The 14,014-nt window shown below is 37.2% G+C and overlaps 1 protein-coding gene across 1 annotated transcript in view; it reads right to left on the bottom strand.

Annotated features, from left to right (window-relative positions):
- The window catches only part of LOC128641929 (uncharacterized), a 175,339-nt gene that overhangs the window by 85,453 nt on the left and 75,872 nt on the right, over positions 1 to 14,014 (bottom strand). Inside the window, exons 18-19 of the mRNA XM_053694524.1 lie at positions 2,376 to 2,488; positions 1,611 to 1,763 (exon numbers count right to left, since the gene is read on the bottom strand). Coding sequence (XP_053550499.1) covers positions 1,611 to 1,763; positions 2,376 to 2,488 — 266 coding nt within the window. The remainder of the gene's footprint in view (positions 1 to 1,610; positions 1,764 to 2,375; positions 2,489 to 14,014) is intronic.

Raw genomic sequence — 14,014 nt, 5'->3', positions numbered from 1 at the left:
CATGGGAAGATTGTCCCTTTGGGCTACACAGAGAAGCAGAAGAAAGACTGTTTAACGGATTCACAGTGAGTTTACTCATTAATATGCTTTGTAGAGTACAGTTGGTGTATTTGCACTGTGCGTCTTCATGTGCTAATCACACTATTCTCTGCATTACAGTAATAACAGCTGATTTGTGGCAGTTGTTAAAATATAGGTTGACTGCATAACAGTTGCATTTATAAATGCTTTATTACTTGTGCTGCTCAGCTTTGGAAAAGTGACTGCAGCGGAAATACTGTTAAAAGCTTAGTATGTTTATTGCTTATTGTGATATTGTAGTTGTAGGCAGCATTTTAATGCCCCTTTAAATATTGAAAACTTAGGAAAGGTCTTATTAATCTGTGCTAGGAGCATCATTAATGTTAATATGTCCCTATAAAGAAGACCATAAAATAGAAACCATACAATATGTAATACAATATAACAGCAATTAGAAATGTGCATTCAGTGATTCATTTCTTAAACTAATGGTCAGGACGGTGGCATTTGGCTTTTTATCAGTGTCATATTTATTTGTGTAAAAGTGCAGCACGCAAAGATCAGTGCAAATCCAGTTCTTTGTATTGTTGCACGTTTACATGAATAAATATGGCACCACAAAAAGCTGAATATGGCTATGGGCAGCCATATTTGTAATTTGCTTGAAAACAAATTGCCGAATGCACATGTTTCTGACTTTAAAGGGACATTGTACACTAGATTTTTCTTTTTATAAATGTTTTGTAGATGATCCATTTCTATAGCCCATCTATGAGTTTTTTTGCAACAATGTATAGTTTTGCCTATATTTTTGATAACATTGTGCTGATTTTCAGACTCCTAATCAAGCCCCAAATTATCAGATGTAGACCCAGGTCTACAGATTCCAGTTTGTGTAATCTGCCTCTTCATATGCAGGGAAGGGGGGGGGGGGGGGTGTCTGCTATTTCTGCTTTACCAGCCCCTTTCACTGGGTGTCCCAGCCTAACCTCATCAACAGTGCTAAACTGTGAGCTTCTAAGTAAGTTTTTAAAAGGTTTTATACTGGATTTTTAGATCAGTATCTGTGCATATTCTTCTTTATGGTAGTGTCTATTACATGCAGTTATATGAAAGCTGGCGTACACTGTCCCTTTAAGCAGATCTACAGTATTTTATTTAAAAGAAGCACAAACTTAAATAATCTTTTATCAGATATAAGCAGAGTATATGCTAGGAAAGGACAAAAGGTGAATACAATGGGGCCGATTTATCAATGTCTGGCATACGCTGTCTGCATTTAACATTGCTCAAGCAGTTCTTGTGAACTGCGTGTGCAATGCCTCCCCTTGCAGATTTGCGGCCAGTCGGCCGCTAGCAGGGGGTGTCAATCAACCCGATCATATCTGATCGGGTTCATTGGTTGATTGCTGTCCACCGCTCAGAGGCGGCGGACCTGTTAAGGAGCAGCGGTCTTAAGACCGCTGCTTCTTAACTGCTGTTTCCGGCGAGACAGAAGGCTCGTGCGTAAACAGGGCAATTAGGGGGCATTCGGCCCTTGTTAAACCGCCCCCTTTGATTGTAAAGCTATAGAAAAATGTGTAACTTACTAGAGTATTCAGGTTATAGAAAAATGTATAGACATCATTCGGATTCTGCAGTCTAGTTGCAATGCGCTGTCCAGCATCTGTATTGTCCGTGTAATTTACCACCAAACTCAAGTCCACCACTTGAGAAATAGTGAGCAGAGATATGGCATCCAGCTGCAATTGAGTACATGTGTCATGTGTACAGAAACAAAAATAAACAAACATGCAAATAAATCTTAATATAAAAAGCATAAGGCACTACAATAAAACATGTTATTGGATAAATGAAAACGTTATCATATGATATACTCTTCTGAGGAAGCTGTTTTTGAATACTATAGTCTTCTACACTATAATAAATTTTGGTTTCTGAATGGGATTTAAATATTTGTTTAATCCTTTCGTTGAGGTTACACACAATGTTACTTTGGAGGAACCATTAGTGCAACTATAAAATGCTCTAAAAAAAATTAAACTAAAAAAAAATAATAATATATATATTTTGCTAACATGCCCTTTGAAATATAACAATGTGCCTTGGCTGAAGGTAGGATGGATGGATATATTATAAATAAATATATTATACAATTTATATTTATTATAAATGATTTATTTATATATATGTTGCGGGGAAAGTCAGAGTGCGGAGTCACTGCATCAAACATATATAGCATGCATTGTAATTTCCCCATCTTCACTACCTTTTTTACCTCTGCCTGGGGGTTTGAAAGGGGGCAAAGCCCCCCTTGTAAACCTCGTTGTCCAAGGTTAGTATCAAATACTTACACCGCTAAAACTGGAATTGAGGGCAGTGAAGTCAGCATAAGCAGCAAACTGAGAAAAGTCACCAAAGTTTTGTTGTAGCCAATCACTGCTGTTGCTGCCAATTACTGAACACTCTGTAGAGGAAATAAAAGAGGACAAAACAGTTCTGATGTTAGACAGATTTTGTGAAAGCCTCTAAATTTCTAGAATTTAGAATATTATTAATAACATTAAAAGGGGTATAAAACCCCAAATTTTTATTTCACAATTCAGATGGAACATGCAATTTTAAAAAGTTTTCAATGTACTTCTATAATCAAATGTTCTTTGTTTTCTTGTTATGCTTTGTTGAAAAGCAGGATGGTGAGTTCAGGAGCGTGAACGTGTCTGCAAGACTACAGTATATAGCAGCAGTTTTGCAATAATGTTAGAGGGCAGCACTATTTCCTATTATGTGGTGCTCCAGGCATGAGCACACTGCCTATCTAGATAGCTCTTCAACAAAGGTTAACATGAGAACGAAGCAAATGGGAGAATAGCAGGAAAATGGAAACTTTTTAAAAATTGTATTCTCTATCTGAATCACGAAAGAAAAAAAAAATGGTTTTATGTCCCTTTAATATATTAGAACGAGTTAGGGAAAACTAATCGGTTTGCTTTAGCCAGCGTAAGTTATATTAGTGATCCCGATTACAATTTTGGTAGGGTTTTTATATTCACCGGATTCCAGTCTATAACCTAACTCACTTATAAGTCTTTCAAATGCATTAGGGATACAACTCCCTTTAATTTGCTTAGGGGTAATTCGGCTGACAGCAGTATTACAATCCACTGGGAAATATTTTCTCAGTAGCTTTTGTTCTGAAGATTTGAAAATTTTACAGCCTTAAATTGACACTAAACCCAAATTTTTTCTTTCATGATTCAGATAGATAATACAAATTTAAACAATCCAATTTACTTCTTTTATTTATTTTGCTTCATTTTTTAGATATCCTTAGTTGAAGAAAAAGCAATGCACATGGGTGAGCCAATCACATGAAGCTTCTATGTTCAGCAACCAATCAGCAGCTACTGAGCCTATCTAGATATGCTTTTCAGCAAATAATATTAAGAGAATAAAACAAATTAGATAATAGAAGTATAATAGAACGTTGTTTAAAATTGCATGCTCTTTCTAAATCATGAAAGAAAAAATGTGGGTTTCATGTCCCTTTAATCTTCTGTTTTGAACAGTTGCATGACAGTTTTTCAATGTTAAAGGGACACGGCTGTCAAAATAATGGGACAGTGAAGCCAAAATTAAAGTTTAATGATTCAGATACTGCATGTTATTTTAAATAACTTTCTATTTTACTTCCATTATCTAATTTGTTTCATTCTCTCCTTTGTTGAAAAGCATACCTTGGTAGTCTCAGGAGCAGCAATTCTGCTGGAAGCTAGTTGGCGATTGCTGGGTGCACATTTGTGCCTCTTGTTATTGGATCATACAATTGCAATGCTGGCAAGATAATGAAGTAAGTTTGATAATAGAAGTAAATTGGAAAGTTTTCTATCTGAATCGTGAAAACATTTTTTGCATACCCCTTTAAACTTGTATGATTCACACAAGGAGAGCAGTTTTAAAACACTTTCCAATTAAATTCTCTTATCCAATTTGCCTTATTCTCTTAATATGTTTTGTTGAAACACGGCTTATTCCTGCAAGGACACAGCACACAGTGTTTGCACCAATGTTTTCATGTATGACCTAGGTTCAATAAAACCAGTTTTAAAACTCATATTTTTAAGAGAAAAACTCTGAGTTGTTAGTTAAAGGGACAGGAGAATCAAAATTAAACTTTCATGATTCAGAAAGAGTGTTAAATTCTAAACAATTGTCTAATTTATTTCTGTTATCAAACTTGCATTGTTTTCTTTGCATCCAGTGTTGAATAGTAAATCTAGGTAGGCTTATATGTGCTTGGGAGTGTGCATGTGTCTTTAGCACTCAATGGGCAAGATTACAAGTCGTGCAGCAGATATCAGTTGCAAAAATACCACGCGCGTTCTGACTTTTTCTCATTTGGGGTTGCGCAGCTATTACAAGTTGAGAAATAACTTATTTTGCATGCGTTGAAACACATAATGCAAACTGGGATATCGGGTGCACGTTCTCGTATTCCCCATATTAGTCAGTGGAGAAGACAAATAGAGCCCTCCCCCCCCCCACCAAAACCATAATCTGTTACTCAACATATTTTCCTCAAACACTGTACATGAAAATGCGAATATTGCATATTGGTAAAATGTTTTCCCAACAGAATATGTTCTATTAAATTCAAAATAAATATTTCTCTATATAGGTGATGATTTTTGGACTGATATATCTATTTATTGCGAGATATGTATATGAGTATATATATGTCTAGTTATCTTGAGATCTATATGCGAAAATCTCTTTGAAAATCCCTCTGATATATTGTTTAATGTGCATGAGATTGTAATGTGAAATCTCTTCATTATCTCCATAGTTAAATATATCTCTAGACCTATAAATCCATGTTTTTCTATGTACTGTATGTGTATGTATATCAATGTAAAATCCCTGCACGTTTATAATATCAAGTATTTACTTCAATATATAGAAAGCACCAAACAATATAAACAGAGTAAAAATAAAGTTGTGGCCACAACGTTAAAAAATATAAAAATTAAAAGTTCATATAGAAACCAGAGTTCATCTGATAAGAAACTGACACTTGTACAATGAGGGAATGGCTCAATTTGTTAATTGCTGATATTATAGATGCCCAACTAGCACTTTGATCAGCTGCAGTATTTAAAATGCTGGTGCACTGAGAATATCTATCTATACTTCACATGAATGTGCAGAGAAAAATGTTAATACTAAAACAGTGATATCTTTTGCTAGAGGCATTTTTGCACATATATCTATATTGCAAATAGGTTTCTATTCAAAGATGTGATTCATCTATGTTCATTTAAATTTTGACTGGAAACTCCTTTTAAATTGGAAGAGGCAGAAACTGCACGCAGGGTAAGACTGCTATTCCAGGAAGCTCAGTGAACAGTCTCCATGCAGTTATAGGGGGGTAGTTATCAACGTGTCTACTTTTCCTGCCTTCGCCGGCCCAATACGCCGCCTGCAAAAATTCGCCTAAGTTATCAAAAAAGCTGTCAAAAATCTGCGCACCAAGTATGGGGCGATGAGCAGCGGACTGTGAGAGTTATCACTCATCCGATCTCGCTGCTCTTTGGCTTTTTGACAGCTTTCTTGCTAGCCTGTCACTAAGCACCCACACTAAACTACACTGTTCTACCCCCTATACCGGCGCCCCCGGAGCCCCCCGCAACTAAATAAAGTTACTAACCCCTAAACCGCTGCTCCCGGAGCCCACTGCAAGCTACTCTATACATATTAACCCCTAAACCGCTGCTCCCGGACACCGCTGCCACCTACATTATACCTAGTAACCCCTATCCTGCCCCCCCTATACCGTCGCCCTCAATAATAAAGTTATTAACCCCTATCCTGCTGATCCCGCACCTCGTCGCAACTAAATAAATAGTTTAACCCCTAAACCGCCGCTCCCTGACCCTGCCGCAGCCTATATTAAATTTATTAACCCCTATCCTGCCCCCCCTACACCGTCGCCACCTATAATAAATTTATTAACCCCTATCCTGCCCCCCACTACACCTCCGCCACTGTAATAAAATTATTAACCCCTAAACCTAAGTCTAACACTAACCCTAACACCCCCCTAACTTAAATATTAATTAAATACATCTAAATAATATTTCTATTATGAACTAAATTAATCCTATTTAAAACTAAATACTTACCTTTAAAATAAACCTTAATATAGCTACAATATAAATAATAATTATATTGTAGCTATCTTAGGATTTATTTTTATTTTACAGGCATCTTTCAATTTATTTTAACTAGGTACAATAGCTATTAAATAGTTATTAACTATTTAATAGCTTACCTAGCTAAAATAAAGAGAAATGTACCTGTAAAATAAAAACTAACCTAAGTTACAATTACACCTAACACTACACTATACTTTAATAAATTATTCCTATTTAAAACTAAATACTTACCTGTAAAATAAACCCTAAGATAGCTACAATGTAATTAATAATTACATTGTAGCTATTTTAGGAATTATATTTATTTTACAGGTAACTTTGTATTTATTTTAGCTAGTTAGAATAGTTATTAAATAGTTATTAACTATTTAATAACTACCTAGCTAAAAGAAATACAAAATTACCTGTAAAATAAATCCTAACCTAAGTTACAATTAAACCTAACACTACACTATCATTAAATAAATTAAATAAATTAACTACAAATAACTACAATTAAATACAATTACATAAACTAACTAAAGTACAAAAAAAAAAAGCTAAGTTACAAAAAATAAAAAAAATAAGTTACAAACATTTTAAAAATATTACAACAATTTTAAGCTAATTACACCTAATCTAAGCCCCCTAATAAAATAACAAAGCCCCCCAAAATAAAAAAAATGCCCTACCCTATTCTAAATTAAAAAAGTTCAAAGCTCTTTTACCTTACCAGCCCTTAAAAGGGCCTTTTGTGGGGGCATGCCCCAAAGAATTCAGCTCTTTTGCCTGTAAAAGAAAAATACAACCCCCCCCAACATTAAAACCCACCACCCACATACCCCTAATCTAACCCAAACCCCCCTTAAAATAACCTAACACTAATCCCCTGAAGATCATCCTACCTTTAGTCGTCTTCACTCAGTCGAGCAGCGATGGAACCGAAGAGGAGATCCGGAGGGAGCTGCAGAAGTGATCATCCAAGGGGCGCTGAAGAAATCTTCCATCCGATGAAGTGATCCTCCAGTCGGCGCTGAAGAAGTCTTCCATCCGGGCGATGTCATCTTCCAAGAGGCGCTGAAGAAGTCTTCTATCCGGGCGATGTCATCTTTCAAGCGGGGTCTTCAATCTTCATCCCGCCAACGCGGAACATCCTTCTTTACCGACGGACTACCGACGAATGAAGGCTCCTTTAAGGGACGTCATCCAAGATGGCGTCCCTTCAATTCCGATTGGCTGATAGGATTCTATCAGCCAATCGAAATTAAGGTAGGAAAAATCTGATCCAATCAGCCAATCAGATTGAGCTCGCATTCTATTGGCTGATTGCGAGCTCAATCTGATTGGCTGATTGGATCAGCCAATCGGATTGAACTTGTACTTTCGCTATGGTCAGACTCCCATTGATTCCTATGGGATCCGCCGCCTCCAGGGTGGCGGTTTGAAAACCAGGTATGCTGGGCCGTAAAAGTGCCGAGCGTACCTGCTAGTTTTTTGATAACTAGCAAAAGTAGTCAGATTGTGCCACACTTGTGTGCGGAACATCTGGAGTGACGTAAGAATCGATCTGTGTCGGACTGAGTCCGGCGGATCGAAGCTTACGTCACAAAATTCTACTTTTGCCGGTCTCTAGCCTTTGATAACTAAGGCGAATCAGCCTCGCCACAAATACGCTGCGGAATTCCAGCGTATTTGAGGTTGACGGCTTGATAACTAGGCCCCCTAGTGGTCATTACTCATCACGGACATTAGCCTGCACCCACGGATAAGGTCCGGTAAGATTCCCTAAGTAAGCCCGGCTGGCACACATACTCCAAAAAGCCCCTTATCAGGATTCAATCCAAGTGTCAGTTTCTTATCAGATGAACTCTGGTTTCTATATGAACTTTTAATTTTTATATTTTTTAAGGTTGTGGCCACAATTTTATTTTTACTCTGTTTATATTGTTTTGTGCTTTCTTTGTATTGAAGTAAATACTTGTTATTATCTACGTGCAATTGTGCGTTCTCTATTTTTGCCCTTGCTTTTAGCATTTCCCCATGTTTTTTTGTTGTGCAATTTTCACAGTGTTTTGGATATACATTGTATTTTGGGCAAGCTATAGGGTATTCGGATTGGATTTGACCCCTTTCTGTCACATTAATGTAAAATCCCTGCGTCAGCTTTTTTTTTCTCTAACTCTTATCTTTGAGCCCTTATTACTTTCGTGTGCAATATATTTTAAAATAATTTTTATTAGACAGTGTTAATATGAGTGTAACTTTACTATGTAATGTATCTTTAAAGTGTTTCATGAAACTCTTTTGTTGCGCAAAGTTGTTAACTACAGTTCTTTAAGTGCGGAAAGGATTGTTGTGTAAAAAGCAGATGCACGCGCGCAATCGCCTTTTTTCAAGACTTGTAATTCCTGCGCAATGGAAATTGATTGTGAAAAGACCACATCACGTGTGGAAAAGTCATAATATGCTACTTCTAATCTTGACCCTTGGTAGCAGTGTTAGAAATAATGATTAAAGAATATTATACATTGCAACTATTGGTGTCATAGATTGTTAAAGTGAAAGTCAATTCTAGCGTTGTACAAACGCTAGGATTGACTATTGAAACAAATAAAGGGCACTTTCATTCATGAAGTATAAGATACTTAATGAATGAAAGTCCCCTTTATTTATTTCAATAGTCAATCCTAGAGTTTGTAAAACACTAGGATTGACTTTCACTTTAAAGGGACAGTCAATTCCAAACCCCCCCCCCAAAACTTTCATTATTTAGATAGGGCATGTAATTTTAAACAACTTTTCAATTTACTTTTATCACCAATTTTGCTTTGTTCTCTTGGTATTCTTAGTTGAAAGCTAAACCTATGAGGTTTATGTGCTAATTTCTGAGACCTTGAAGGCTGCCTCTAATCTAAATGCATTTTTCATATAGATAACATTGAACATGCACGTGAATTTACCATGGAGTCAGCTCTGATTGGCTAAAATGCAAGTCTGTCAAAAGAACTGAACTAAGGGGGCAGTTTGCTGAGGCTCAGATACAAGGTAATTACAGAGGTAAAACTTGTATACTTATATCTGTGTTGGTTGTGCAAAACTGGGGAATTGGTAATTAAGGGATTATCTATCTTTTAAAACAACAAAAATTCTGGTGTTGACTGTCCCTTTAAATACACATACACACTCCTCATCTAGTTTAAAGGGACTGTCTACTCCAGAATGTTTGTTGTTTAAAAAGATAGATAATCCCTTTATTACCCATTCCCCAGTTTTGCATAACCAACACTGTTTTACTGTTATATTAATATACTTTTTACCTCAGTAATAACCTTGTATCTAAGCCTCAGCAGACTGCCCCCTTATCTCAGTTCTTTTGACAGACTTACATTTTAGCCAATCAGTGCTGACTCATAAATAACTCCTTGGGAGTGTGCACAATGTTATTTATATGGCACACATGAACTAGCGCTCTGTAGCTTTAAAAACTGACAAAATGCACCGAGATAAGAGGCGGCCATAGAAATTAGCATATTTGATGATAAAAGTAAATTGGAAAATTGTTTAAAATTGCATGCAAATCATGAAAGTTTATTTTTTGACTGGACTGTCCCTTTGAGAAAAAAAAGAAAGGATGATACCTCATTAGCTTTATTACTTATTGCTACATACCAGACAAGCATCTTGCAATGGGTTCCACATCTATATACTAGTAAAAAGTCTATGAAACTTTTAAATAATCATTGTTTGTTAGCAACTTAAAATCGCTGCCAAGCTCCGCCCACAGCTTTCTTCTTGTCCAATTAGCTGTTTTCTTGTATGACAGTGTAGCAGTGCACGTTTAATATTTTTCAGTTTGCTATTTTAAATTGCACATGCACAAATCAGCGTGTGAGAGTAGGAAAACCTATTCATGAGTCGATTGTGATTGGAGAAACTTAACATACCATGATATACACTCAATATTTGGGGCGGAGCTAGGTAGCCATTTTCAGCTCCTAACGTAAGATCAATTTTGAAATGATTCATGTACCTCTTACAAGCTTATAGATCAGGGACCAGCTGCAGATGCATCTCTGGCATGTAACAATAAGTAATCAAAATTATGTATTGGGTCTAGACTGTCCCTTTAACTAGAGTACAGGTGAAATAATCAGCTGATGGGTGAGAGCAGGTTAGTAAAGTAACCATAATTACTGATCAACTGATTATTTCACCTGTGCTCTACTTCAGATATCAAGCAAATCTGGCCTGTTAGGGGTACTCGATGACTGTAGCTGAAAGACACTGGTTTCTGTATGCTAGACTGATGCATAGGTGAAAACGTCTCACAATGCCCCTGGAAGGTCCATAACCACATTTAATTCTATCCATCAAGGCTACTTTACTATAACAAAACAGATATGAATATATTTTACATTTACAAACATGTACATAAACCAGTTTGCAAGTGTGGTTCTGAAGTGCTGTTGTAAATATTGTTTTACCACATTGCTATTCCTGTTTAATATATGAGATATCATGTAATGGGCATCTCACACAGCTATAGATGTAAAGGGCAGTGACTCCCACTAACAAAACACTAGAATATGGAAGATATGTAAATGGTTGTGCAGTGAATTTTAATTATTAACTCACCTTTACAACTAGGCACCTTTACAAGTCATGAGAAACTATCGGCTAGATTTAGAGTTTTGTGGGTAAGGACCCGCGTAGCTAACGCCGGCTTTTTTCTGGCCGCACCATAAAAATAACTCTGGTATTGAGAGTCCACATAAAGGCTGCGTTAGGCTCCAAAAAAGGAGCGTAGAGCATATTTAACGCAGCTTCAACTCTCGATACCAGAGTTGCTTACGGACGCGGCCAGCCTCAAAAACGTGCTCGTGCACGATTCCCCCATAGGAAACAATGGGGCTGTTTGAGCTGAAAAAAAACCTAACACCTGCAAAAAAGCCGCGTTCAGCTCCTAACGCAGCCCCATTGTTTGCTATGCGGAAACACTTCCTACGTCTGCACCTAACACTCTAACATGTACCCCGAGTCTAAACACCCCTAACCTTACACTTATTAACCCCTAATCTGCCGCCCCCGCTATCGCTGACCCCTGCATATTATTATTAACCCCTAATCTGCCGCTCCGTAAACCGCCGCTACTTACATTATCCCTATGTACCCCTAATCTGCTGCCCTAACATCGCCGACCCCTATATTATATTTATTAACCCCTAATCTGCCCCCCACAACGTCGCCTCCACCTGCCTACACTTATTAACCCCTAATCTGCCGAGCGGACCTGAGCGCTACTATAATAAAGTTATTAACCCCTAATCCGCCTCACTAACCCTATAATAAATAGTATTAACCCCTAATCTGCCCTCCCTAACATCGCCGACACCTAACTTCAATTATTAACCCCTAATCTGCCGACTGGAGCTCACCGCTATTCTAATAAATGTATTAACCCCTAAAGCTAAGTCTAACCCTAACACTAACACCCCCCTAAGTTAAATATAATTTACATCTAACGAAATTAATTATCTCTTATTAAATAAATTATTCCTATTTAAAGCTAAATACTTAACTGTAAAATAAATCCTAATATAGCTACACTATAAATTATAATTATATTATAGCTATTTTAGGATTAATATTTATTTTACAGGTAACTTTGTAATTATTTTAACCAGGTACAATAGCTATTAAATAGTTAAGAACTATTTAATAGTTACCTAGTTAAAATAATAACAAAATTACCTGTAAAATAAATCCTAACCTAAGTTACAATTAAACCTAACACTACACTATCATTAAATTAATTAAATAAAATATCTACAATTACCTACAATTAAACCTAACACTACACTATCAATACATTAATTAAATACAATATCTACAAATAACTACAATGAAATAAACTAACTAAAGTACAAAAAATAAAAAAGAACTAAGTTACAAAAAATAAAAAAATATTTACAAACATAAGAAAAATATTACAACAATTTTAAACTAATTACACCTACTCTAAGCCCCCTAATAAAATAACAAAGCCCCCCAAAATAAAAAATGCCCTACCCTATTCTAAATTACTAAAGTTCAAAGCTCTTTTACCTTACCAGCCCTGAACAGGGCCCTTTGCGGGGCATGCCCCAAGAAGTTCAGCTCTTTTGCCTGTAAAAAAAAACATACAATACCCCCCCCCCAACATTACAACCCACCACCCCACATACCCCTAATCTAACCCAAACCCCCCTTAAATAAACCTAACACTAAGCCCCTGAAGATCATCCTACCTTGTCTTCACCTCACCGGGTATCACACCGATCCGTCCTGGCTCCGATATCTTCATCCAACCCAAGCGGGGGCTAGACATCCACTGAAGAAGTCCAGAAGAGGGTCCAAAGTCTTCATCCTATCTGGGAAGAAGAGTAGATCCGGACCGGCAATCATCATCTTCCAAGCGGCATCTTCTATCTTCATCCGATGAGGACCGGCTCCATCCTGAAGACCTCCACCGCGGACCCATCTTCATCCGGCGACGTCCAACTGAAGAATGACGGTTCCTTTAAGGGACGTCATCCAAGATGGCGTCCCTCGAATTCCGATTGGCTGATAGGATTCTATCAGCCAATCGGAATTAAGGTAGGAATATTCTGATTGGCTGATAGAATCAGCCAATCAGAATCAAGTTCAATCCGATTGGCTGATCCAATCAGCCAATCAGATTGAGCTCGCATTCTATTGGCTGTTCCGATCAGCCAATAGAATGCGAGCTCAATCTGATTGGCTGATTGGATCAGCCAATCGGATTGATCTTGATTCTGATTGGCTGATTCCATCAGCCAATCAGAATATTCCTACCTTAATTCCGATTGGCTGATAGAATCCTATCAGCCAATCAGAATTCGAAGGACGCCATCTTGGATGACGTCCCTTAAAGGAACCGTCATTCTTCAGTTGGACGTCGCCGGATGAAGATGGGTCCGTGGTGGAGGTCTTCAGGATGGAGCCGGTCCTCATCGGATGAAGATAGAAGATGCCGCTTTGAAGATGATGGTTGCCGGTCCGGATCTACTCTTCTTCCCGGATAGGATGAAGACTTTGGAGCCTCTTCTGGACCTCTTCAGCCGCCAGAAGATGGATCGCCAGCCCCCGCTTGGGTTGGATGAAGATTTTGGAGCCAGGACGGATCGGTGAACCTGGTATGGTGAAGACAAGGTAGGATGATCTTCAGGGGCTTAGTGTTAGGTTTATTTAAGGGGGGTTTGGGTTAGATTAGGGGTATGTGGGTGGTGGGTTGTAATGTTGGGGGGGGTATTGTATGTTTTTTTTTACAGGCAAAAGAGCTAAACTTCTTGGGGCATGCCCCGCAAAGGGCCCTGTTCAGGGCTGGTAAGGTAAAAGAGCTTTGAACTTTAGTAACTTAGAATAGGGTAGGGCATTTTTTTATTTTGGGGGGCTTTGTTATTTTAATAGGGGGCTTAGAGTAGGTGTAATTAGTTTAAAATTGTTGTAATATTTGTCTTATGTTTGTACATATTTTTTTATTTTTTGTAACTTAGTTCTTTTTTATTTTTTGTACTTTAGTTAGTTTATTTCATTGTAGTTATTTGTAGGTATTGTATTTAATTTATTTATTGATAGTGTAGTGTTAGGTTTAATTGTAGGTAATTGTAGGTATTTTATTTAATTAATTTATTGATAGTGTAGTGTTAGGTTTAATTGTAACTTAGGTTAGGATTTATTTTACAGGTAAATTTGTAATTATTTTAACTATTTTAGCTATTAAATAGTTCTTAACTATT

This window comes from Bombina bombina, chromosome 11 (genome assembly GCF_027579735.1).
Source record: "Bombina bombina isolate aBomBom1 chromosome 11, aBomBom1.pri, whole genome shotgun sequence".
Lineage (NCBI taxonomy): Eukaryota > Metazoa > Chordata > Amphibia > Anura > Bombinatoridae > Bombina > Bombina bombina.
Note: the sequence above shows the minus strand (reverse complement) of the source record. Positions and strands in the feature narration are given on the sequence as shown.